The 24,684-nt window shown below is 54.2% G+C and overlaps 2 protein-coding genes across 2 annotated transcripts; both read left to right on the top strand.

Moving 5' to 3' along the window:
• The first annotated feature begins 6,008 nt into the window (after positions 1–6,008).
• ST6GALNAC2 (ST6 N-acetylgalactosaminide alpha-2,6-sialyltransferase 2) lies at positions 6,009–24,616 on the top strand. Its single transcript, XM_065909358.1, has 9 exons — positions 6,009–6,429; positions 10,337–10,400; positions 14,339–14,513; positions 15,128–15,296; positions 15,715–15,853; positions 18,268–18,371; positions 20,122–20,205; positions 21,974–22,073; positions 23,209–24,616. Exons 1-9 carry the CDS (start codon positions 6,305–6,307, stop codon positions 23,374–23,376), a joined length of 1,128 nt encoding a protein of 375 aa, XP_065765430.1. The 5' UTR covers positions 6,009–6,304; the 3' UTR covers positions 23,377–24,616.
• Positions 18,380–20,121, top strand: LOC136149241 (uncharacterized). Its single transcript, XM_065909359.1, has one exon. The coding sequence runs from the start codon at positions 19,258–19,260 to the stop codon at positions 20,119–20,121; it is 864 nt and encodes a 287-aa protein (XP_065765431.1). The 5' UTR covers positions 18,380–19,257.
• Positions 24,617–24,684: the final 68 nt, after the last annotated feature.

The following is a 24,684-nucleotide window of genomic DNA, read 5'->3' as shown; positions in this document are numbered from 1 at the left end:
CTAGATCCCACATGCCCCAACTAAGACCTGGTGTGGACAAATAATAAATAAGTAAATATATATATATATATTAAAGAAAAAAAAAAAACAGAAGGCTGTGTTGAAAGGCAACTGGAAGGAGAGTGTAGATTCCATGAAGATTAGGCTAATGCGTAAGTCAGCTAGTTTGCAGGAAAGAATCAGGGAGAGAAACAGGAGACAGTAACCTCAGGAGCTGTTCCTTCAAAGGAGCCCGAGTCTATAGAGCAATTTATGTGCCAGGGCATTGTTGAAAGCAACAGATCAACTGGCAATTAATGCATCTTGACATTTGCATGTGGTCAGGTGAAGAGATGAAGAGGATCTAGCTCAAGTCAAGGCTGACCAGGGTGACAGTGGGCAGACCCCAAACGGCACTTCCTGTGCATCAGAGGTTAACACTTCAGGGACCACAAAGATCAGTGGGAAAGAAAAAAGTCTTCAGAAGTGTGAGAAGGAGGAGGAGATGTGAACAGACACATTCTAGCGGTGGGTAGTGGTGGGTGAGAAGATCCTGCTTTCGCTGGCTGAGAGGGTGGAAGGTTCTTGGGGGAAAAACCCAAGGGGTCATGGAGGGGGACTTTCCCCGGCCAGGTCATCTGGGAGGGCTTAGGAGGCCCTGTCTCTGTGGATGGATGTCCTGCAGGGTGGCTGTGGGCCAAGCAAGTGTGGAGTATAACCCATCTAGTAGGTCCTAGCTAATGAGAAGAGTGGACATCCGTTTCTTGATCCCCAGGCCTGATCTCACCCGTAAACTGACTTTTCTGAGAACAGCGTTCATGGACTTTGTGGGCAGTGAGACCTGAAGGGATAAAAGGAGGACAAAAAGAAAATGGTAAAAGACCAAGTGAAATGTAGCATCTCAAAATAAATAAAATAAAGAAAGGTGACATCTCCCAAGGTCCTGTGACCTCGGGTTACTTCTCAGCTTCTTCATCTGCAAAGTGGGGAGAAGGCAGTAGGTGAGGAGGGTGGCTTCATTAAAATAAGCCAGCCAGTCATAAACAAACAAGGGGGTTACAACAAGCCTGGGGGGGAGTGAGAGCAGGGGACCAGCACCCAGAGTTGCTACAACTCTAATGAAAATGTCCAGTTTCCAACAAAAATAGATGAGACACGCAAATAAGCAGGCGTAAAAAACTAATAAACAGAAACCTCAGTTAAATAGAGTCAAGAGACAAAAGGGGGAAGCTTTCATGTCCAGCGAGGACAGCAGAGCCCAACAAGAAGAAGAAAGAGACCTCTTTCCTTCTGGCAAGGACTCAAGTGAAAAGCCTTGGAATCTTTGTTTACGGTAGCCCTCCCAGATCCCGTTTCCTCTGTAAAAGCCACTTCCTTCCCTTGCCCTGGGGGACCCACACATGGTCCTTAGTTATAGATCCAGAATTCTGATTCTCTGCTGAGCCCAATGTTTTGTATTTTTTTTGGCCATGCCAAGTGGCTTGCGGGGATGTTAGTTTCCTGACCAGGGGTCAAACCTGGTCCCTCTGCAGTTGAAGAACAGAGTTCTAACCACTGGGCCACCAGGGGAGACTAAATATATTTATATATAACTCGTATCTGGACACACCTTTCCTCCAGCTACGAAATACAAACAAGGAATCTACGGGACTAAAAATAACTGCATGCAGATGTAGAGAATGGACTTGTAGACACAGCAGGGGAAGGACTAACTGACAGAGTAGCAGTGACGTATACACCGTGAAGTGTAAAATGTAAGGAGGGCTTCTTCGGTGGTTCAGCGGTAAGGAACCCGCCTGCCACTGCAGGAGGCGGAGGAGACAAGGGTTTGATCCCCAGATGGGGAAGATTCCCTCGAGTAGGAAATGGCAACCCACTCCAGTATTCCCGCCTAGGAAATTCCACCGACAGAGGAGCCGGGCAGGCTACAGTCCACGAGGTCGCGAGTCAGACACTCCTGGGCGACTAAGCACATGTGTAAAATACACACCCAGTGATAAGTTACTGTGTAACACAGGAGCCCAGCCTGGTGCCCTGTGATGAGCTAGAGGGCTGAGACACGGGAAGGGGAGGGAGGCTCAAAAGGGAGAGAATGCATACATATAATTATGACTGATTCACATGGTTATATGGCAGAAACTAGCACAACATCGTAAAGCAATTTTCCTCCGATTAAAAAATAAATTAAAAAAATAAAAATAATTGCGTGTGTACACAGCTGGGGCCAGTTCTGTACCCAGACGACACAAACAGACCAAAAAACCCAAGTGCCACTTTTAAAGACCGGATGCTGAGAACAAAAGCAGGGTACGGTGCACACGCCCTGCACAAACCACCACCCAAGGGGTGGGCAAACCACTTAAGCCACCACCCCTCTGGCCCAACCCCTGGACACACCCGTACCCTGACCCCATGTAAGGAACAAGCGTGCCCCTCCTCGGGGATCAAGCAAGCAAGAGTTCCTTCTGGTCCCCAGTAAAGCCTTGCCTGAATTTCTTATCTGGCTTCTGATCAATTTCTGTTGATTAAAGAGGCCAGGAACCCTGAGCAGTAACTGTTCCTTGTGCTATACAGTAGCTCAAATAAAACCAGTTTTACTGTTGAAATAGCTGGCCATCTGTTTGTTTCAGGTCCACACAAGAAAGCATGACTGTTAAACCGGAAAAAGGCAGTCAGCAGACTACCTTGTGGGCGTGGTCAGATGCTGGATTTAACAAACACCTAAAAGGAGTCCTGAAGATGACACTTTTAAATTTTTTTTTTCCAAAATTCAAATTCAGAGGCCGTCGCAGCAGGACTAGAACTGGAAAATGTCTGCTCCATTGTTCCACTGGTAATGACGCAGGCCCTGGTGGCCTCTGTGGGACAGTTTCAGTGGGGAGGTAGGTAAAGAAACCAGCTTCAGAGAGAATTGGTAACAGCGTGGTTGTCCCAACAAGAACGAGGATGAAAAGGAAAGGGTAGTTAAGAGTGTCAACTCAACAGAGGTTTTGTTTGACTTTGTTTTGCTTTTTAGGATGAGCTCTTTGGGATATATTCATAGCCCAGGGGCTTCCTAGGTGGCGACAGTGGTAAAGAATCCACCTGCCAATGCAGGAAACACAAGAGACCAGGGTTCGATCCCTGGGTTGGGACGATCCCCAGGAGTAGGAAATGGCAACCCACTCCAGTATTCTTGCCTGGAAAATCCCACGGACAGAGCAGGCTAGAGCAGCCTGAGGCCTACAGTCCATGGGGTCACAAAAGAGACGGACACAGCTGAGCGGCTGAGCACACACGCACAGGCCAGGACAAGGACCCTGTAGGTCGGGAAGGGACGACTGCCAGAGGGCGACCCAGCGGTGGGAGCACACAGCAGAGAGGCCGGCTTTTACAGGAGGAGAGCTTGGGCGGGTGCAGGTTAAGAGGCGTGGACATTAACACATTGGGAGCCCTCACCGGGTGAATCACATTTCTGCACACATTAGCAGATGCGCTGGCTGCCTTTTGTCCCAGACTCTCTTTCCAAGAATGTTGGTATACAGCAAGCTGTCTTGGAAGATAAAGATAATATCCCCATCTGGAGCAGACGACAGGCTAAGTTTTTTTTTTTTTTCTTCTCTTTAAAAAAAGTCTTTTGGCAGTGTCCTGTAACGAGATCTTCATTCCCCGACCAGAGATTGAACTCGAATCCCCTGCACTGGAAGATCAGAGTCTTAACCTCTTCACCACCAGGGAAGTCCCTCCAGTATAATTTTTAATGCTTGCCTCGAGGGAAATGGCAGGTTTGCTTGCAGCCCATTGTAAAAGATTCTGGTTTCCCTTGTTCAAGGTTCCTCAGCCATGGGGAAACCCACTGTATGTGCAGCAAACCCGCTGTGTGGCTCCTTTTGGGTCCCTCTGCCTCACCTTCTTGGGGTCTGAGGAGCAAGGGGGCACCATCATGAAGTTCACGTTGCTCATTGTGCCACCAGTAATCAAGTCATTCATCTCTGACCCCAGAGTCTCACGTCTTCTGCCAGCATCCATAAAACTGTAGCAGGTTGACCTGTTAGCCTGATCACAGGGTAAACCTCAGACCCATCACGTTCTGGCCAGGAGGTACCTTTGTAATTGGGGGCCTGGGAAATTGAAGCTCCCCTCTTGGAGGTATGGCAGGGAGAAAGGAGGCTTGAGGTGACACCCTGGAATCCCTGTTGGGCAGGATGGAAGCTGGAGCTAACCAAGGACGGGGAAATGGCTGGTGTGGTGAGCCCAGCTGATGCCAGTGGGTACCATTCTACTCTGGAATGAAACAGTCTCCAGCCAGCAGCTCCCAGCCAGGCCAGGGAGCGGGCAGCGTAGGGGAGGGGACACTGCACAGGCCGATCAGAGTGTGAATCCAGGTCGGAGTTCCGCTGGGCGGAAAGCCAGGAACACAGGAGAATCTGGGTTACGATGAAAGTAGCTCTCAGATTATGACCCCCAGGGGCCTGGCTGGAAAGGAAAGAAAACTTCAGGGAGAGAACTGATGTGCCGGGAGACAGTGGAGGGGCGAGGACTCGGGAGGCTGCAGACAGGAAAGAGAACCCCACGTGGTAGATAGGAAGCTCTGGTCTTAGTGGCGTATTACCTTTTAAAAATATATGTATTAAAAAAATTTTTAAATATATATGTATATATTTATTTATTTGGCTGTGCAGGATCTTAGTGGCAGCATACGGAATCTTTTTAGTTGTGGCACTGGGGACCTTTAGTTGTGGTATGTGGGATCTAGTTCCCTGACCAGGGATCAAACCTGGGCCCCCTACATTGGAAGCTCAGGTTCTTAGCCACTGGACCACCAGGGAAGTCCTGAGGTACTTGCCTTTTAGTCACTGGAGGTGGACCCGAATCCTTAATACAGATGTGCTTGTGTGCATGTTAAGTCACTTCTGTGGTGTCTGACTCTTCACGACCCTATCGACTGTAACTTTCCAGGCTCCTCTGTCCATAGAATTCTCCTGGCAAAAGTACTGGAGTGGGTTGTCATGCCCTCCTCCAGGGCATGCCTTCCCCACCGGGGGATCAAACCCCAGTCTCCTGTGTTGCAGGAGAATTCTTTACCGTCTGAGCCACAAGTGGTTGGGGGTAGGTTTGGGACTTAGGGACTTAGAGAGAGGTCTGATGTTTTATCAACCCCTGAGGAAATGGGAGAAGGTGCTGATCAAGCGATAAGTAACAGAGACAGGGATTTGGGGGATGGAAAACCATAAATATTAAAAGACTTGAAATCATCAGTTTAAGTCGGTCCGACAGGAGGGTAGCCAGGGGCGGCATTTTTTAAATAGTGTGAACTGAACCTGAAGGACCTGCTCCTGCCCTAGAGCAGAGGCTCCAGCAAGTTTTCCCCGAAAGCCTTGCAATTAGACAGATACCTGTTGCTGCACCCAGGCTTGTCCTTTACATGAGGATTGGGGCACGGTTGGGGGTGGGTGGGTTGCAGGTGCCTGTCATCCTTGCATTTGCTGACAGTTCAGGGTCTAGGGTATTTCACAGGTTTCTGGGGCCAGGATGATGTCCACCAGAGAATCCAGTTTCTCATCCACTGCTCACCCCTGGAAAGGCTCTGCTTCCAGGGCACGGGCGCCCGGGCTCCCCCGGGCCTTCCTGGTGACACCTGAGCCTCTGCTACACCTTTCAGGTGTCTCTGGGTTGCTGAGATCTCCAGGTTGCCCCGGGTTTGTAACAGGGACACATTATGACTGAAGGCTCTGGCCAGTCACCAAATGAGGGAGACGGACAACCTCAGCTCTCCCGCCCTTCCCATCCCGGGCAGGCCCCCTGCCTCACCCCCTCCAACTCCACCCGGGGTCTGAGCGGTCGGGGTTTAACCCTCCATGCTCCCCGCCCCTCCCACGGGCCTCGGGTGCCAGGAAGCCGTGAGCCGGGGAAAGGGGAGGCGTGGGCGAGGGCGCAGTGCGCGGCCCAGGCGGCAGGTGGCGGCGTCTCCCTGCGCCCCGCGGCCCCACGGAGCCCCCGGACCGCGCGCGCGCCCGCCCTTGACCGTGCCGGGAAGCGCCCTGCCCAACACCGGCGTCTCTGGGCTGGGCCGTCCAAGTTCGGAGGACAGAGGGTAGCGCCTGAGAGGCGCGGGCAGCTCCGGGTGCCGGCGCGGCACTCTCGCCTCCGGGACCCGCCGCACAGCCCCCAGGGGTGCGGCGGCGTCCGGAGCCCGGGAGCCGGCAGAGGGGGAGAGGCGGGGCGGGAGGCGCGGCGGGGCCGGGCGGGGCCGGACGGCCGACTCCGGGAGTGCAGCCCGGCGCACCCGGGCCTCTCCTCTCCGCCTGGGTCGGCTGCCGACGGGACGCCCTCGGGCCGAGGCTGCATGGGGCTCCCGCGTGGCCGGCTCTTCTGGCCGCTGATCCTGCTCGCTGCTGTCTGCTCCGGGATCCTGGTCGCCCTGTACTCCTCGGCGGTGGAGTTGCACCTGGGGCCCCGCACCAGAGCCAGGTAGGAGCTGCCGCGCGGGACCTGTCCGGAGGGCGCAGGGGACGCGCCGGGCGCCCAGCCCGGGGCCGGGCCGCCCTTTGGGGAGGCTTGCCGCAGGGACTTGGGCCGCGGCCCTTTGTACCCAGAGCCTCCACCCCGGCGTTAAACTCGTGCTACCGGGGGTCCCACAGCTGCTGCCGTATCCAAGAGGAGCTTCGCCCCTTGCTCACCGGAGATCCACTCCCGACAGCTTTCTGCTAACTTCCCTCCGGCCCTGATTAGAAACCCTTTGTCCAACTTTGGCTGGGACATCGGAATCGGATAAAATCAGTCCCGCATTTCCATGAAGTGTCCCTCGCTAACGTCACATTTCTCAGATTCTGCTTTGGGGGCAGGGACCCAAGTCTGCCAGGTCCAGCGTTGCGCGCGGCTCCTCAGCCAGGCGGCTGCAGGTCGCGCCTCTCCGGCTCGCTGTGGTCCCCGCCCTTCCCGCGCCCGGCTGGCTTCTGTCCTCCCGCTCTGTTTCGTTGTTTATTTTGATAAGCCCCGTCTGGGCGCGATCCGGTGAAGAGGTGGACAGGGGCCCGCCTTGGGCTCCATCCAAGTTTCCCTCCCTGAGCTGCTCCTGCTGCGCTCCGCTCCCCCTGGCTGACCCTGGGCACCTTCCTTTCATTTGTGCCCCAGGAGGAGAAACCTGAGAGCCTGCCTTTGGTAGGTCAGGGTTCCAGTTACTGAAGAAACCTTAAAAGGGATTTAGCTTTACTTCTGGAAGGTGGACCGAGCTGTGCCCAGCATCTGGATTTGTGAGGCCCCACAGGTACCTACAGCCTGGTGCAGAGGCCTCTGGGCCCTGGCTTCCCCTTCCCAGTGCTTTTCCACACACACAGTCCTCACTAAAGGGAATGAAGTCAGAATTAGTGTCTGCTCTCAGGAATGGGGCTCTACAGGTGGCTCGGTGGTAAAGAATCTGCCTGCCAAGCAGGAGACCCAGGTTCGATCCCTGGGCCAGGAAGATCCCCTGGAGAAGGAAATGGCAACCCACTCCAGTATCCTTGCCTGGGAAATCCCATGGACAGAGGAGCCTGGCAGGCTATAGTCCACGGAGTCACAAAAGGGTCAGACACTCAGACAGGACTTAGCGACTAAAACACAAAACCAAAAACACTCAGGAAACAAAGTCAAAGGGCACCCAAAACAATATGTGTTGCAAAACAATATGAAACACACTTGCCATTGATTATGTGTCCCCTCCATTTAGAACCAAAAGGTGCTCTAGCTGGCAACACCTGAAGTTAACTTTGCCTCCTTGGAGTCAGGCATTGCATAAGAAGGACTGAAAAGGACTGAAGGCATTAAGAAAGGAGATCTGTATCAGTTTTCTGTAAAGATTTTTTGAAACACATTTATTTGAACATCCTTCAAAAGTAACTAATACCACTATAAATATGAGGTTGACTGAACATCCATTATACCTCAACAAAGCTTTTTTAAAAGACCTTTCATGTTTTAAAAATCTAGTACGACCTGTCCATATCCTTGATGTTTTGGTGATGTTTGCGTTTTAGCTAAACTCCAGGGGCCAGGTCCAGACTCAGCCTCATTAGGAGCTGGACAAGCAGAGGGGCAGGTGGGATGGAAATCTGAGCAGGGCGAGCAGGCTGTTTGACCCCCTCACCTCGGGATCAAAAGCAGCCCTCCCGGGCTACAGTGGGCAGTCCAGGGGAAGCCGCTGTGCTGGGACCAGGCCTGGCACACTGAAGATGGGAGATGAGGCTCTCCTTACTGGTTAGTGGGTGGAATCGGTCCAATCAGTAGTTCCCGGGCTTTGGATTTCCAGACTTGTTTTAGAGTGGGTTGCCATTTCCTCCTCCAGGGGATCTTCCTGACCAAACCCATTGTCTCCTGCATTGCAGGCGGATTCTTTACCACTGAGCCACTGGAGAAGCCTTATTCCCAGGGTGGTGTCTAAAAGCCTTTGGTTTCTCCGGGAGGGTGTCGGGGGAGTCTGTTGAGCAGAAGGGGTGCTCTGGAGAGGAGTTGGCCTTCCTGAGACCCGAGCGATTCAGGGCTCCCTCCTGTTTCTATTCCGCCCATTCAGCAGTTCCTCTGTCAGGTTCCGAGCCTGGCTGCACATTAGAATCACTGGGGAGGAAGGGATGACAGTGGGGGAAGCGGGGTTGAATCACTGGAGACCCAGAACCATCCGATCAGAATTCTGGTGTTTTTCAAAAGTTCCCTGGGGGTTCCTGAAGGCCACCTGGGCTGAACATCAAGGTCCCAGCTCCTCCTCCGAGAGGAGCTACAGGGTTTCGTGGTTGGCCGATTTGGGTTGAGTGGAGAAAAGGGGATCGCTCTGCTTTTTCTGGCCTGCTCTTCCAAAGTCTTTCGCAACCCTGAAGGCAGGTGGGGTCCAGGCGCCCTTGTGGCTCAAACGGTCTTGGTGCCTAGAAGCAAGTCACTGGAAGCCTTTGTTTCCTTCGAAACTGCTGATCTCAGATCCTCCCCACCTGCTCCCTCGGGGTTGTAGGGGAGGCGGGAGGAGTCTGGGAGTAGCCTGACCACCCTCTTGAATGGATACGGGCTCCTGTTCCTTCCTGTTTGCCCTCTGCCCAGGTGGCTCAGTGGTAAAGAATGTTACTGCTAATGCAGGAGCTGTGGGTTTAATTCCTGGGTCAGGAAGATCCCCTGGAGGAGGAAATGGCAACCCACTCCAGTATACTTGCCTGGAAAATCCCATTGACAGAGGAACCTGACATGCTACATACAGTCCATAGGGTCACAAAGAGTCAGACACAACTAAGCGCGTGCACACACACACACACACACACACACACACACACACACACAAACGTGCAGGGACCACCTAGCACCTGGAAGGTGGGGGTGGGGCAGTAACCTAGACCCTTCCCTCCCTCCAGAAGGGTCAGGGTTGTTGCGGCTATCACAGGGTCCCTTCCCTTTGCCCTTTAGGTAACAATAGCTAATATTTAGAAGACATTTCTTACAGAAGATAACACAGACTCTGTTTGAAGGCTCCCAACAACAATGCAGGCAGGGCTTTACTGGGGCCCCTGCCGCAGCAACAGGAAGCAAAACCAGTACCAGGTTCTCTTGCTTGCTCCCTGGGGTTTGCGGGGGAGGGCTCGGTCAGTTGGTTCCTTCTACAGGGTGACAATAGGGATGGGCCCGGGGGGTCGGGCCAGAGAGGTGGCTTAGGTGGCCCACCCCCTTAGTGGTGCCATGTGCAGGGCGCATGTGCATACCTGCTTCTGCTCAGATTTTGGTCTTTCTGTATCTCTTTGTTCATAATTTGCCCCAACTGCCACATGCACTCAGCTACTTTGAGTCCCTTGTTTATTTTGCATTTTGTTGCTTGAGGAGATGTTTCTCCAAGTGCAAGCATTGCAGCAAAGGGTCCCAGGCCCTAGCCTGTCTCAATCTGACCGTCTTCGTACCTGCACGATCATCCCTGCTGACAGACACAGACACTGAGCTTCTAAGAAGTTCAGTGGCTTCCAGAGATCCTGGAACCCAAACCCACGGAGTCGGGCTTTGGCCCCACCCCTTTTGCCAGGTGAAGGGGGCCCAGGGCACCTGGGATCTAACACCTGTTTCTGGGGCCTTAACAGGGAGACCGCTCAGATGGTCACGAGCCCAGGTCGCTGGCAATCTTTCCTATTTTGTATTTTCATCTCTTAACCACCATCTCACTGTTCCCATACATTCCACATTTCAGCCACTTGCCAAGGGGCTAGGCAGAACAGGTGATAATTATTTGTGCCCAAAGAGAGAGAGATGAGCAAGAATCAGAGCATAGGGGAAAAAATAAAAAATCAGACCCTGATGGACGGTCAGGCTCCAGAGTTACCGGAGGAGCATGCCCCACGGGCAGGTCAGACCCCGGCTTTACTTCCACCTTCTCCCCCAGGAACACCACGTCATCGTCTCGAGCTTTCTTCGGACCCAAGGCATCGAATTCTAGGACGAGAAAGGTACAGTGGCGGGCTACCCTGTGGCAGGGTAGGAGGGGAAAGAAAAATGGGAATGAGAACATTCTTGTGAGCCGGCTGGTGGGAGCCCTCTGGAAACCCCTCCTCTTCTCCCCTCACCCCCTTGCATCCCCCTCCCCACCCAGAGAATGGAGCGCAGAACTGAGGGGCCAGCCAGTCAGCACTCTTCAGACCTGACCACTGAGGTCCCTGCACCCCAGTAGCAGAGAAACATGACTCCATCTTTACTCCTTGGGGTATAGCCAGCAGAAAAGTTCTTGCAAATCTTGATTTATCTTTAAAAGTTCTCTTTTACATTCTACTCCTCAAAGTGTCTTTTTATTGTAAAACTCACATGTAAACTGTTTGCGTGTGTGCATGCTAAGTCACTTCAGTCATATCTGATTCTTTGCAACACTATAGACTGTAGCCCTCTGCCCATGGGATTCTCCAGGCAAGAATACTGGAGTGGGTTGCCATGCCCTCCTCCAGGGATCTTCCAGACCCAGGGATCGAACCTGCATCTCTTACATCTCCTGCACTGGCAGGAGGGCTCTTTACCACTAGCACCACCTGAGAAACCCTTTAAACTGTTTACCATGAAGTAAACACGAAGCCCAGGGAGCTCCCCCGCTCTAACAGAGCACACTGACCGTGGCCCGACAGGCCATCTCAAGCATCTTACCTGCGTTCTCTCACTTAGACCTGTCGGCACGGCTGGGAGGCAGCTTTTACAGTAAAATGAGGCACAGAGATACCCCGCTCAGGTTACCCGTGGGGAAGAGGTGGCACAGGGATTCAAGCCTCTGGTCGGACCCCGGGGCTGGCTCTGAACTCCCGAGCAAGGCGCCCTCACCCTCTCTGTGGGCTACAGTCGAGTGGGATGATGACTGTGTAGTTCTAGCCTGATCCCGGTTTAAGAGTTGTTTTTCATGCCCAAGACACTGGAACTTGTTAACTGAGGTCTCACGGGGGCCAGATCTCACCACATGCAAGATTGACTGCAGAGCTGACAGCGGCAGAGCGAGCTGCCCCCCAGCAGGTGATGGAGACCCCACCCCCACCACCCCAAGAACAGAGGTCAGGTGGACACCTGGCTGGCTGGCTGAAGAAAGGCCTCAAGTGTCTTAAAACACTTGGCCAGGTCATCTTTACTTTTCCTAAAGTCCTTTTTGCCTTGAGCTACTTGATGCTAATTGACATATTTATTTCCTCACCTGGTTTAAAAACAAAAGGATTTCAGCTTTTGTCTTTTGGATATATATGACGTGGGAGAAAAAAAAGAATAAAATGAAGAAGTAGGTAAAGGAAAAATAAAGGTAAGAAAGTTAGACAGTGATAAAAGCAAGCCAGCTGCCCAAGCCAAGTGCAGCCTTTCTGGATACGGAGACCTGAAGATTTTTCTCTTGGAGCCTTGTAAAGAAGGCCCTGGAAAACATCCCTACGATGAACTGAAGAGTAGTGAAACTGATGCAGTCAGTTCAGCTTAATGCTTGCTTTTAAAGCATGAATTTGGTCCATAAAGATTGCTATGGGAGTAAAACAAGTTGAGCGGAACCCAAATTTCGTGTGTGTTTATCAGTGATTTTGTCAGCCAGAACACTGGTAAATGCAGAAAACCAGACTCCACCGAAGGGAATCATGTAGGAATACCCAAAAGGCATGCACGTGCACACTTCAGACAGCCATCTGCTTCATCACATGTTGTATAACCGGCTTCCCACCACTTCACGATAACTCCCAAACAGCCACCCTTCCGAAGCCCACATCCCCGAGCAAATGTCAGTTCTTTTCCAAGGTCAGTGACATATTTTGAGAACTACTTATATATTTCTTGGGCTTCCCTGGTTACTCAGACAGTAAAGAATCTGACTGCAATGCAGGAGACCTGGGTTTGATCCCTGGGTTGAGAAGATCCCCTGGAGAAGGGAATGGCTACCCACTCCAGTGTTCTTGCCTGGAGAATCCCATGGACAGAGGAGCCTGGCAGGCTGTAGTCCATGGGGTTGCAAAGAGTGGGACACAACGGAGCGACTAACATTTTCACTTTTCTAGATGTTTCTTAACCAGTGAATGGGTGTAAAACTGCTTCTATCTTCATTTTATGCATCACTGAAACAAGAGAAATGGAGTCTCTCACAGTTCTAGAGGCCAGAAGTCCAAAGTCATGTGTCAGCAGGGCCAGCTGAAGGCTCTAGGGAAGAATCTCTCCTGGCCTCTTCCAGCTTCTGGGGACCCCAGGTATCCCCCCGCCTTGGAGCTGCATCACTCACTCTCTGCCCCCACACCCCGCCATCAGCACGTGCCTTCTTTGTCTGATTTTATTTTTGTTTATTTTTGGCCATGAGGCATCTTCATTGCTGCGTGGGCCTTCCTCTAGTGGTGGAGAGTGGGGGCTACTCTCTAGCTGTGGTGCACGGGCTTCTCATTGCTGTGGCTTCTTTTGAGGCAGAACACAGGCTCTAGGGCATACACACTTCAGTCGTTGTGGCCCATGGGCTCCATAGTTGCGGCTGCCGGGCTCTAGAGCACAGGCTCAATAGTTGTGGAGCACAGACTTCATTGCTCCATGGCATGTGTGATCTTCCGGGATCAGGGATCGAACCCATGTCTCCTGCACTGGCAGGTGGATTCTTTACCCCTGAGCCACCACGGGAAGCCTAGCACATGCCTTCTTATAAGGATACCAGTCATTGAATGTAGGGCCCACCTTAGTACATTATAAGTTATACTCCATCTATGTGTGTGGCTCAGTCACTTCAGTCGTGTCTGACTCTTTGCAACTCTATGGACTGTAGCCAACCAGGCGCCTCTGTCCATGGGATTCTCCAGGCTGGAGAGTGTTGCCTAGCCCTCCCCCAGGGGACCTTCCCAACACAAGGATTGACCCGTGTCTCCTTCACCTTCTTACATTGCAGGTGGATCCTTTACCGCTGAGCCACCTTATGATATAACCTCACCTTACCAATTACATCTGCAAAGATCCTCTTTCCAAATAAGCTCATGTTCTGAGGTTTGGGGCGGACATGAATTGGGAGAGGGGACACTATTCAACTCAAGATAGGCACCGGCTGGTCAAAGACATCACAAATCTTCCCAGCAGCCCTTTCCACGTGAACCCTACAGCAGCAAGGATGGCCAGGGCTAGGATTTGGACCAGGCTGATGGATTCCAAGGCCTGGGGTGGAACTCCTCCAACACATGGCAGGCAGATCTTACCCATTTGTGGGAAAGTGCCCTCAAGTTCCCCTCAAGTGTGAGGTGAAGTAGTAGGCCAGAGCCGTCAGGCCCCAGAGACATGGCATCCAGGGAGAAGGGCTCGGCAGGGTAAATCCAGAAAGCTCTCTGACCCCCACCAGGCCGCTGCACTACAGGCCAGCTTGGCTGGCACATCTAGGGGGTGGCCCAAGTCTGGAGGGGGAAGGGCAGCGCTTCTCTCCCAGCCCTCTTGTGGAGTGTGCGGGCTCCCTGGAAGGCTCCCACCCACCCCACCTTCCAGAAACAGCCCTTGGGGACTTCCCTGGGGGTCCTTGGGCTTCCCTGGTGGGTTTGATCCCTGGATCGGGGGAGATCCGACCTAGTAGTAGGAAATGGCAACCCACTCCAGTATTCTTGCCTGGAGAATCCCATGGACAGAGGAGCCTGGCGGGCTACAGTCCGTGGGGTCACAAAGAGTCGGACACGACTGAGCGACTAACACTGCGGGTCCAGTGGTGAAGAATCTGCCGCGCAGTGCAGGGCATGTGGGTTCCATCCCTGGCTGGGGAAGGGGGATCCCACATACCTCAGAGCAGCTAGGCCCACGGTGCAACTGGAGAGCTCGCATGCCACACCTAGAGGCCTGACCACGAAGATCCTACATGACGCAACTAAGACCCAAGGCGGCTAAATAAATAAGTAAATTTAAAAAAGAAACAGTGCTCTTATCTTGTCACCCACAGAACCTGCTCTGCCGACACCCACTTTCTCTCGCCGTTCAGCGGGACCCTCGCTTCCGGAATCTGTTTAACCTCTCCACTCCAGTGCTGCTGTCAGGGGACGTCTTCACCCAGCAGCTCTGGGACAGCCTGAGCCAGCACAAAGCCCCCTATGGCTGGCAGGGGCTCTCCCACCAAGGTAACCTTCAGCCCTCTGGCCCCAACTAGTCCATTCCTCCTGCATCTGGGCCACGGTGCCCCTCTCTCCTCCCTTCCTCCCAGCCAGGCTTCAGGGCTCGACGCCACAGCTGGGAGACTCTCTGCCTCTACAAACACCCTCTACCAGGCTCAAGGAGAGGGGCCTGGCTACCGCCCCACCCCCGCCACCAGCGGCTCTTGCCCTCCTGGGGCCTCCCTGGCATGAAAGATGGCCAGTGTCCAAAGGTGGCCGAGGATGGCAGTTGTGAGCCCTCAAACAGCCTACTGATGGCTACTGCTGGAAGAGACCACCCAGAGCCCCCTCCACTTTAAGCCTCCACCCCATCCCCACAGCCCCAAATTATTTCCTTTTGGAATAAGCAAAGTCTTGGGAGGACTGGTTATCTGAGTTCTCGAGATGACTGGGGCCACGGCCAACCCTCCGGCCCCACCACCCTCTTTGCAGGTGTCCTGCTCCCACGGACATTTCACTGTCCTCCACCCTCTGTGCCTCTCGAGAGGGGGCTGGTGTCAGGCCTCAGGCAGGTGCGGGGTGCCAGGAAGAGTCTCGGGAAGGCCCCAGTGCCCCTCACGGTGCCCCACCTTGTCCCACAGCCATCGCCTCCACCCTCAGCCTCCTGAATGGCTCAGAGAGCGCCAGGCTGTTCGCCGTCCCCAGGGAGCTGCTTCCTGGCTGCATCCGGTGTGCCGTGGTGGGTAATGGAGGTATTCTGAATGGCTCCCGCCAGGGTCAGAACATCGATGCCCATGACTATGTGTTCAGGTATGTGGGCCAGGGGCCAGGGAAGGAAGTAGGAGAGGAGCTGGGTGGAGAACTGGTCCCCAGCCAGCCCCCCGGGGGGAGCATCGTGGATGAGGGCGTGGGCTAATGGAGCAGCAGCAGCCTCGGGCAGTTCAGCAGTTGTGATGGGCGGACAGGCGTGGACAAGGGTGTTAGGCAGATAGGCCCTGAAGACGCGCGAGGCTGTGGTCAACCCAGGGGACCCGGGAGGAAGGAGCTGCCAGGGCTGGCTTCGCCCACTTCACAGGGCATCCCTTCAGGTGCCCGGCAGTCAGGATGGGGCTGGCGACCAGGCACTGGGGCTGGCGTGGGTAGAGGGAGGGGCAGAAGCCTGGGGATGGAAGTCAACATGCAGCACCGCGTAGCCACAAGCAGGCTGATGAGCCTCTGTCTGGACCAGACTCAATGGTGCGGTGATCAAAGGCTTCGAGAATGACGTGGGCACCAAGATCTCCTTCTACGGTTTCACCGTGAACACAATGAAGAACTCCCTCATCTCCTACTCGAATGTGGGCTTCACCTCTGTGCCGCAGGGACAGGTGAGGCCCCAATGGGCACCATGGTCCCTGACAGTCGCCGCCGTTGTTTCCTGTCCACCCCCCTCCCATCCCAGCATGGGGCGGGCCACGGGGCTCCCAAGCCCCAGCCCAGTGGATGGGCAGGTCGTGTGCCAGGATCTAGGGCCTGTGTGATGGGGTGCCCTGTGGCTCAGGACCAGGAAAGCTCTGGAGTGGAGCATGAATGACTAATATTTACTGAAGGCTTATGGAATGCTGGGAACTTTACAGAGGTCAGCCCCCTCTTACTAGTAAGGGCACTAAGGCTCGCGGACCCTTCGTTCAGCAGAGCGGCAGTAGAGCCGGACTCAAACCCAAACTAACCCCTGACCCAGAGCTCAGCAGCACACAGCCAGCCAGAGGGTATTTACTGAGTGTCTCCTCCATGCCCACCCCAGACACACTCACCACAGCAGCCCCTGAGAACTGGAACCTGAGTCTGTCTGCTGCTTCCAGGCTCTTTCAACCACACCCAACTGCTCTAATGCCATGCTTCCCCTTCTAGAGGGCTTCCCTGATAGCTCAGATGGTAAAGAATCCACCTGTGATGCAGGAGACCCCACCTCGATTCCCAGGTCAGGAAGCTCCACTGGAGAAAGGAAAGGCTACCCACTCCAGTATTCTGGCCTGGAGAATTCAAGAATTCCATGACCATATAGTCTATGGGGTTGCAAAGAGGTGGACACAACTAAGCGATTTTTACTTTCTTTCCCCTTCTAGAGCAGGCTGGCTACCACATGCAGCGGGGAGGTCCTAGGATAAGGGTGCTGATAAGGGTGCTGTGGTGCTCAATAGGGCTGGTTTGAGTTTCCAGCAGCTTCCTCCTCTGACCAGGGAAGTCAGGGGTGTCCTAGCCACAGCATCCGTGCTCCGAGGCCTTTTTTAGCTCATGATGAAACAAGATGGCACAGTTTCATTTCTGGTGTAGCCACAGAACCTACATGCGTGTGTGCTAAGTCGATTCAGTTGTGTCTAACTCTGTGTGACCCTATGGACTGTAGCCCTCCAGGCTCCTCTGTCCATGGGATTCTCCAGGCAAGAATACTAGAATGGGTTGCCATGCTGCCTCCAGGGGATCTTCCTGACCCAGAGATCAAACTCACGTCTCTTATGTCTCCTGCATTGGCAGGTGAATTCTTTACCAATGGTGCTACCTGGGAAGAACCTGTATGAGTTCTCCACAGCTGCATGACAAGTGACCCCCAAACCTCATAGCTGTAAACAACAAACACTGCCTACCTTGCAGTTTTCATGGGTCAGGAATTCGGGAGCTGCTCAGTAGAGTGATTTTGTCCACTTTATTATTTTTTTTAGCCTCCTCTGGCAGCATGGAAGTGCTAGTCACTCAGTCGTGTGGTCCAACTCTCTGCGACCCCATGGAGTGTACCCCGCCAGGCTCCTCTGTCCTTGGAATTCTCCAGGCAAGAATACTGCAGAGGGTAGCCTTTCCCTTCTCCAAGGGATCTTCCCAACCCAGAGTCCAACCCGGGTCTCCCTCATTGCAGGCCGATTCTTTACTGTCTGAGCCATCAGGGAAGCCCTTCCCAGATGACAAAGCAGGTAAAGAATCTACTTGCAATTGAGGAGACACAGGAGATGCAGGTTCAATCCCTGGGTTGGGAAGAGCCCCTGGAGAAAGAAATGGCAACCCACTCCAGCATTCTTGCCTGGGAAATCCCATGGCCAGAGGAGCCTGGCGGGCTACAGTCCATGGGGTTGCAAAGAGTTGGACACGACTGAGTGACTAAGCATACAAACACCACCAGCATGTGGGACCCTAGTTTGCTGATGAGGGACTGAACCCACCTGCGGCCCTGTGTTGGAAGGTGGAGTTTTAACCAGTGGACCAGGGAAGTCCCTCATCGGAGTGGTTTTGGCTCAGGGTCTCCCACTAGTCACAGTCAGGCTTGACAGGGGCCGCCGGTCAGCAGAAGGCCCGCCTGGGGCCAGGGTGAAGATGGCTCCCTCACAGCCCTCACCACACGGGCCCCTCTGCAGGCTAATACACTGCCTCCCCGATGGGGTAGCTAACTTGACCCAGAGTGAGTGATCCCAGAGAGCAAGGACGCTCCAGTGTCTTTTATGACCCCCTCTCCAAGGGGGGGTCACACACCCTTCCTTACTCCCACTTTTTCTTATCCATTAGAAAAATTCTTAGTCCCTCAGTCCAGCCCACACTCAAGGGAATGGCAGTTAAGCACAGCTCCTTGAAAGGAAGAGTATCAGCGGGATTGAGTGCTGAAACCCTCAGTGGAACCTGAAAGAACAGGGCACCTGAAAGTGGAAATTACAGACTCAGAAGGGAAACGCTCCTGCCAGGGCAGGGGGCCGGACTGGGTGGAGGGCGGTCCACTCGGAGCAGGAAGCCCCCGTGATCTTGTCCCCACCCCCGACAGAACCTGCACTATATCTTCATCCCCTCGGACATCCGTGACTACGTGATGCTGAGATCCACCATCCTGGGTGTGCCTGTCCCCGAGGGCACCGATAAAGGAGACAGGTGAGCAGGCAAGCAGGGAAATAGGGCCTGGTACTTGCTCCCGGGTCCACTGTCGGATGGGAAAGGTGACTGAAGGCGGCCAGAAAGGCCCCAAGAATCCACCAGAGCATTAGAAGAGTAAACTCTTCTTTTTATCCTACCCTCGGGAAAGCCCAAGTAACGCTGCTGGTCCCCAGGGACCCTCCTGACCAGGTGGGCTGCAGGCTCAAGGGGCTCCTTTTGGAAGGGGGCCGGGGCCTGGCCCCTCGGCTTCAGCTGCGGTCCCCATAGCCCGCCCAGCCCCCCAGCTGGCCTGTCCGCAGCTGGCCCTGCTCTCCTGCGGAGTGCATTGTGTCTGGACACCAAGAGTGGGGGCCAGGCCCATGCCACTCCTTGGCAGGCACCCTCCCAAGACTGCCCATGAAACGGGAGAGCAGGCTACGTGGGCCCAGTGTCCTGCGGAGTGGGAACAAAGGGCCCTCTGTTCGTCCTCCCCCACCTTCCTGGGCAGCAGGCCTGTGTCCGGCTCTTTTGAACCATGTCCGGGCCTCATCTGAACCTTCTCCCTGTGGTGCCGAAGACAATTTTTTGTCCCTGAGTCGGGTCCTCACAAATCTGCACCAATCCCTGTAGCCGCAAGGAGCGGCCCTCCTGCCTCGCTGGCCCCCGGACGTGTCACCCACCCTCAAGGAGCACCTTCTGAGGCATCCTTGGGGGTTAAGCCCTCGAGGGCCAGGCCGGCCCCGCCAGCCCCGCCCTGTGCCCCGCCCCCGCCTGCTGATGACCCAACAATCGCCTGGCAGCCGCTCCTGGGAGTGCGCTTTGCGACCCAGACGGGACTGGCTCCTGGGGTTGGGGGGGGGCCGGCTCAAAGACATCGGGTGGACACTAAGCCTCCCCAACACCAATGAGCTCCCCCTCCCACTCCCCTAATCCGTCCCCTGCCCAGTCCCCCTCCCAGTCCAGATCCAACCACACCAACCAGCAGCCCTACGCCAGCTCTGGCGGCTCCGCTCCTTCCCCGTCCCCCACCCGGGGGTCTTCCCGTCCCCCCTCTCACCCCGCCACCCCAAATGCCTCACAGCCTTCTTCCCGGGCCTCCTCCCTGGCCCCCAGCCCTCATGTCCAGCCTCGGGGGTCTTCCCAAAACGCCACTCCACCCGCCTCCAAATCTCCCTCTCAATCTGGCTTGAAATCCCTCTCCCGAAACTCGTCCCAAACTCCCCCCCTGCCAGGCGCCAAGTCCCCCGCCCACAGCCCCGCGCCCTCAGCCTCCTACATCGGGCTCGGGCCCATCCGGGGCATCCCGTCGTACATCGCCCCCTACGTGCCCCGCTTCATGAAGGAGGCCCCCTACTTCCAGCCTCCTACCTCGCCCCTCCCGCAGAACCAGTGCTTCCCCTGCTCCTCCCCCTGCCGCGCCCGGGACCGCCCGCGCAAGCCCCCCGACTCGCTGTACTTGCCTCTCCTCCCGCCCCCTCCGCACCTCCCCCGGGTCAGCTGCTCCTACCCGGCCCCGCCCGCCCTGTTCACGCCCCCCTCCTCCCTCTCCTATACCCCGCCCACCGAGGTCCTGGTGGGCGGGAAGCCGCACGCGGCCCCCACGGTGCTGCCCGCCACCTTCTACACCCCCTTCTCCCGCTACTACTCCCAGCCCCGCCCCTACCGGCCCGCCCACCGCCACCGCCCCAGCTCCTTTCACCTCTCGTCGCTGCACACCCCGGCCTACGACGGCTCGGGCCGCTCTGTTCACTTCTACCGCGGGTCCTAGGCCCCAGACCTACTTTGGACCGGACTCCTCCGTCAGCAAATTCAAGCTGCTCCATCCAGACTTCATCAGCTACCTGACAGAGAGGTAGGTGCGGGCAGGGGTGGTGCTGGGAGCAACTGCCCGCCCCCCTCGGACCCCCACCATTCAGCCCACACCTACCCGCTAGCACTGGCCTTTTCCCCGGAAGATGAAACCCAAAGCTGGGCCATGTGCCGAGGACCACCCTGGCCGCCCCCCGCCCCCCACAACACTTATACTGCTTCATTTACTTGTTTAGTCCCTCAGTCCTGTCCCATTCTTTGTGACCCCACGGATGGTAGCCCACCAGGCTTCTCTGTCCGTAGCATCTCCCAGAAAGAATACTGGAGTTGGTTACCGTTTCCTTCTCCAGGGGATCTTCTGGACCCAGATTGAACCCAAGTCTTCCGTTATTGGCAGGTGGATTCTTTACCACTGAGCCACCAGGTTAAATGCATTGATGGAGGTGATGTTCTATCAGTCAAGGTAGACAGGAAATAGGAAACCCAACAGGCTTACTTACCAAAAATGTTCACCAAAGCTTAGGCCGGGCATAAAGGGACCATAAGTGTGGGGCTGTATGGGGACTAGTGGAAGCCACTGTTCAGGCCCACACAGGATGAGCCTGGGAGGAGCCTGGGGAACCCCTGCCTGCAGATCTCCACCCCCACCCCACCCTCCATCAGTGGCTCTCAGAAGGAGGCTAGTCCCCAGTTCTGTCTGGGGAGTTTTGGTTGTCACTAGGCGACCTGCGTGCCCCTAGCGGGCAGAGGCTGGGGATGCTGCTGAACCACCTACAACGCACAGGGCAGCCCCTGCAATGCACACCTGTCCGGCTGGAAGTGGTGACAGTGCTGCAGCTGGGAAACCCACTGCATGCAGCCCCAGGCGAGCACCCCAAGACCCAGAGCAGGCCAGGGGTGGCAGGAGGGCCTGGGAGGCAAACTGAAGACCACTCAACAGAGGAAGAGCGGGCTGAGAGGCTAGGCGATTTGCCTGGCAAGGCCTAGATGAGAACCCAGGGCTGAGGTCAAGGCTCATGGTCACCATACTGTGGCCTCACTTTTGGACCATCTGGGTGTCTGAAAGCATGTACGTGTGCATGCACACGTGTGCACCATCTCACTAGTGGCCCAATCACAGGACCTACGTGTACTCTGTCTTCATGTGTGGCTCCTGCTTGGCCAGTCTGGAGGTAGAAATTTAGGTGTCAGGTTAAATAACTATACCAACTATGCCCTAGACATTGTGGTGCGGGAGGGTGTTGCAGAGAGGAAAAGCAAGTTAGGCTGGATTCAGGCTTCTAGAGAGTGGGAGAGAGGGAAGAGTCTCACCTGTGGTTCTTCGGCAGGGCCTGTTCCTCCTCACTGCTTCTATTACCTAAGGTGTTATTTCAACCAAAGATTTTTGTGTATAATCCATCCTTTTCCAAATGACAGATGGGTGAGGATAGAAGGACCAGAAATTTTTGCCATTTTCCAACCTGCCTGAGTAGGTGTAATGGCACAACCCTCAAGCTAGTGTGCAAGACCGCAAGTCTTGGTTGTTTTTCTTTACTTTTGGCTGCACTGGGTTTTCTTTACTGCATGGCTTTCTCTAGTTGTGGTGAACAAGGTCTACTCTTCGCTGTGGGGTGCAGGCTTCTCATTTTGGTGGCCTCTCCAAGAGTGCGGGCTCTAGGCACACAGGCTTAGCTGCTCCTCAGCATGTGGGATCTTCCTGGACCAGGGATTGAACCCATGTCCCCTGCACTGGCAGGCAGATTCTTAATCACTGGACCACCAAGGAAGTCCTCCAAAGTCTTTTGAGTTTTGATGCTTCTTTTTGCTTCCAGGTTTTTGAAATCAAAGTTGATTAACACAAAATTTGGAGACCTATATATGCCTAGTACTGGGGCCCTCATGTTGCTGACAGCTCTGCATACCTGTGACCAGGTAAGAGGTCTGCTCTTTCAGGAGCCCACAGCAGCAGAGCTAGTGTGAATGGAACTTTATTCCATCTATGAGATCCTCTACGTGAGGCCTGCTAGCCCAGACCTGGGACTCTGGGCCTCCATCCCATGACGGAAGGCTCCCCAGCTGCACAAGCCATCTAGTCTAGGGGATGGGGTGGAGGAAGTGCTCTCGGTCCCTTAGGGGACAGCCTTGGTCCCAGTCTTGTCTTCCTCCCCAGGGCCACCTTTCCCTGGGCTTGTCCTTTTACCCTCTGCCCCGGGGCAGCCACTGCACGTGGTGTTTAAGGGACATACGACCCAAGTGCTCTTGTGAAAGCAAAATCTCAACCAGAGTGGGTAGGGTCATGTGTTTTGGGAGGACACTCTCAAACTGAGGTGGGCAACCTTCCACACGTGGAGTCTCTGAAATCACTCCACGAGCCAATTCTTGCTGGGGTGCTACCCACATGAGCTGCAGAGAAAGAGGCTGAGAAGCAGTTTTCAGGGAAAGGTAGTGGTGACCCAGGCACAAAAGCTGGAGGCCAAGCACCACTGGACTCTGGTCCCCTTTTCCACGTTTCAAACAGGACTCTCCTGCCTGCAGTCACTGTTAGAACAGGAAGCGGGAGGTAAGGGGCTTTCTGCCTCCACCTTGAGCATAATGATCACAGCTTTGGTGTCACAGACTGGAGTTCAAAACCCAGCCCAGCTACTTACTAGCTTGTGACTGGGGACACATGTTTTGGTTATCTTTCTGAGCCTATTTTCCCGTTTGTAAAATGGGGACAGTCTCTACAATTATTTAAAGTTGGATGAGAAAATGTGCAGAAAGAGCACAGTGCAGGTATGAAAATGTGGGTGAGAACGGTTGTTTAACCTCACCTTCACACAGTAAGTTCCTGTCACTCTATACACTATGCTTAGTCGCTCAGTCGTGTCCGACCCTTTGCAACCCCATGGACTGCAGCCCACCAGGAACCTGTCCATGGGGATTCTCCGGGAAATACTGGAGTGGGTTGCCATGCCCTCCTCCAGGGGCTGCACTGCAGGCACATTCTTTACCATCTGAGTGCCAGGGAAGCCCTTCACACACAGCAGCTCAAATGCTAACTCAAATGCTAACTGTCCTTGTCCAGGTTAGCGCCTATGGATTCATCACAAGCAACTACCAGAAATTTTCTGACCACTATTTCGATCGAATGAAGAAGCCACTGATATTCTACGCAAACCACGACCTGTCCCTGGAAGCCACCCTTTGGAGGGACCTGCACAAGGCTGGCATCCTTTGGTTGTACCAGCGGTGATCCAAAGGCATCCAAGACCTTTATTTTTGCAGACCTGTGGCCCTGGGACCCTCAAGTAACTAAAGCTACCTTCTTGTGTCTTCTATCCTTGATACCCACCTAACCCCTTCCCTACAGAGGACAGAGTGGATGTGTCAATGTCACTGAAGATTGCTCTTTGCGGGACACCCTCCCTTGTCCTTAGCTCATCCAAGGAGACTCCTCTGGGCCCAGGCAGACAACCCAACCCTGGTCAAAGAAAAAGACTGCTCTGCTGGGCTCATCTTTAAAACTTAAGAGAAAGAACACTCTCAAGATGAGACTGACCAGCGCTAAGCATGCAGGCATCCTTCAGAGCTGAACATTTCCAAGCCAGCAGTGGCATGGACCGACTAGGTCAGTGGAGTGGCTCAGGGCCTCTCAAGCAGCAGTAGAAACAAAAGGACTTTCCAGCCCAAATCCTCCCACTAGCATGTCCAGCCTCAGACTCCAAAGCAGTTCACCTCAAGGACATGTTGGAACAGCATTTCTGAGAAAAGGAACTGACTGGCTTCTGCCCCCTGATAAAGTGGGAGCACAAAAGGCAGAAAGTCATTTGAAGTTAGTTAATTGCATAAATGATGGATAACCATTGTGTCTGTGCTTGTTTTGGGGATAGTAGTATATCACGCATGGTGTTTAGCATGGAGTCTGAACCACCGGAAAAGTTCTGGCCTCTGATTAAAGGCCCAATGAAGATGTATACCACCCCATCACCAAAAGGACATTACTGGGTAACAAACCCTCATCACCGGACATTGACTATCAAGGCTTCAGTCATTTGACTGGATACAGGCAGCTTTCTTTTAGACTATACAGGCTTCAAAGTGTAAATCAACTGAATGACCACTACACAGCTCTGCACACAAACCCTGGGTTTGACTCGTGTGGTCTTGCCACACCCTGTAAGGCAGGGGAGCGGGTTGGGGAAGTCTCCCCAGGGCTGGCTGGCAAGAGCCTCCCACCCAGAACCTGGCCTCTGGGCCCTGGTTCTGAAGGGTCATTCCTCTCCGTACAACACTGCTGCTTTAGAAACTTAAGATGGGTGATTAAGAGAAAGGAATTTAGGATTTAACTACTATAGCAGCTACTTGAGAAAGCATGGCTTCCTGATGCCTTTCCCCCCGTGTTTATTTTTTCCCTATTCCCATCACATCTGTAGTTGGCAAAAACCAGTCAATTGTATAAGATCGATTTAGTGAGAAACTTTAAACTTTCATTTATAAAAGAATGTGCTGATTCACAGAAGAAATCATTGCTTGCTCTTACAACGGGTCTCAATCTGGAATC

The sequence above is a fragment of the Muntiacus reevesi genome, chromosome 18, assembly GCF_963930625.1.
Source record: "Muntiacus reevesi chromosome 18, mMunRee1.1, whole genome shotgun sequence".
Classification (NCBI taxonomy): domain Eukaryota; kingdom Metazoa; phylum Chordata; class Mammalia; order Artiodactyla; family Cervidae; genus Muntiacus; species Muntiacus reevesi.
This window is presented reverse-complemented; position numbering and strand designations above follow the sequence as displayed.

What these genes read in the sequence shown, in the direction of transcription:
- ST6GALNAC2 (XM_065909358.1), top strand. Translation starts at nt 6,305, where the DNA reads ATGGGGCTCCCGCGTGGCCGGCTCTTCTGGCCGCTGATCCTGCTCGCT. An exon ending in GCAGGGGCTCTCCCACCAAG is followed by an intron (nt 14,514 to 15,127) that starts GTAACCTTCAGC and finishes CTTGTCCCACAG; the next exon opens with CCATCGCCTCCACCCTCAGC. An exon ending in CTCTGCATACCTGTGACCAG is followed by an intron (nt 22,074 to 23,208) that starts GTAAGAGGTCTG and finishes GTCCTTGTCCAG; the next exon opens with GTTAGCGCCTATGGATTCAT.
- LOC136149241 (XM_065909359.1), top strand. Translation starts at nt 19,258, where the DNA reads ATGAGCTCCCCCTCCCACTCCCCTAATCCGTCCCCTGCCCAGTCCCCC.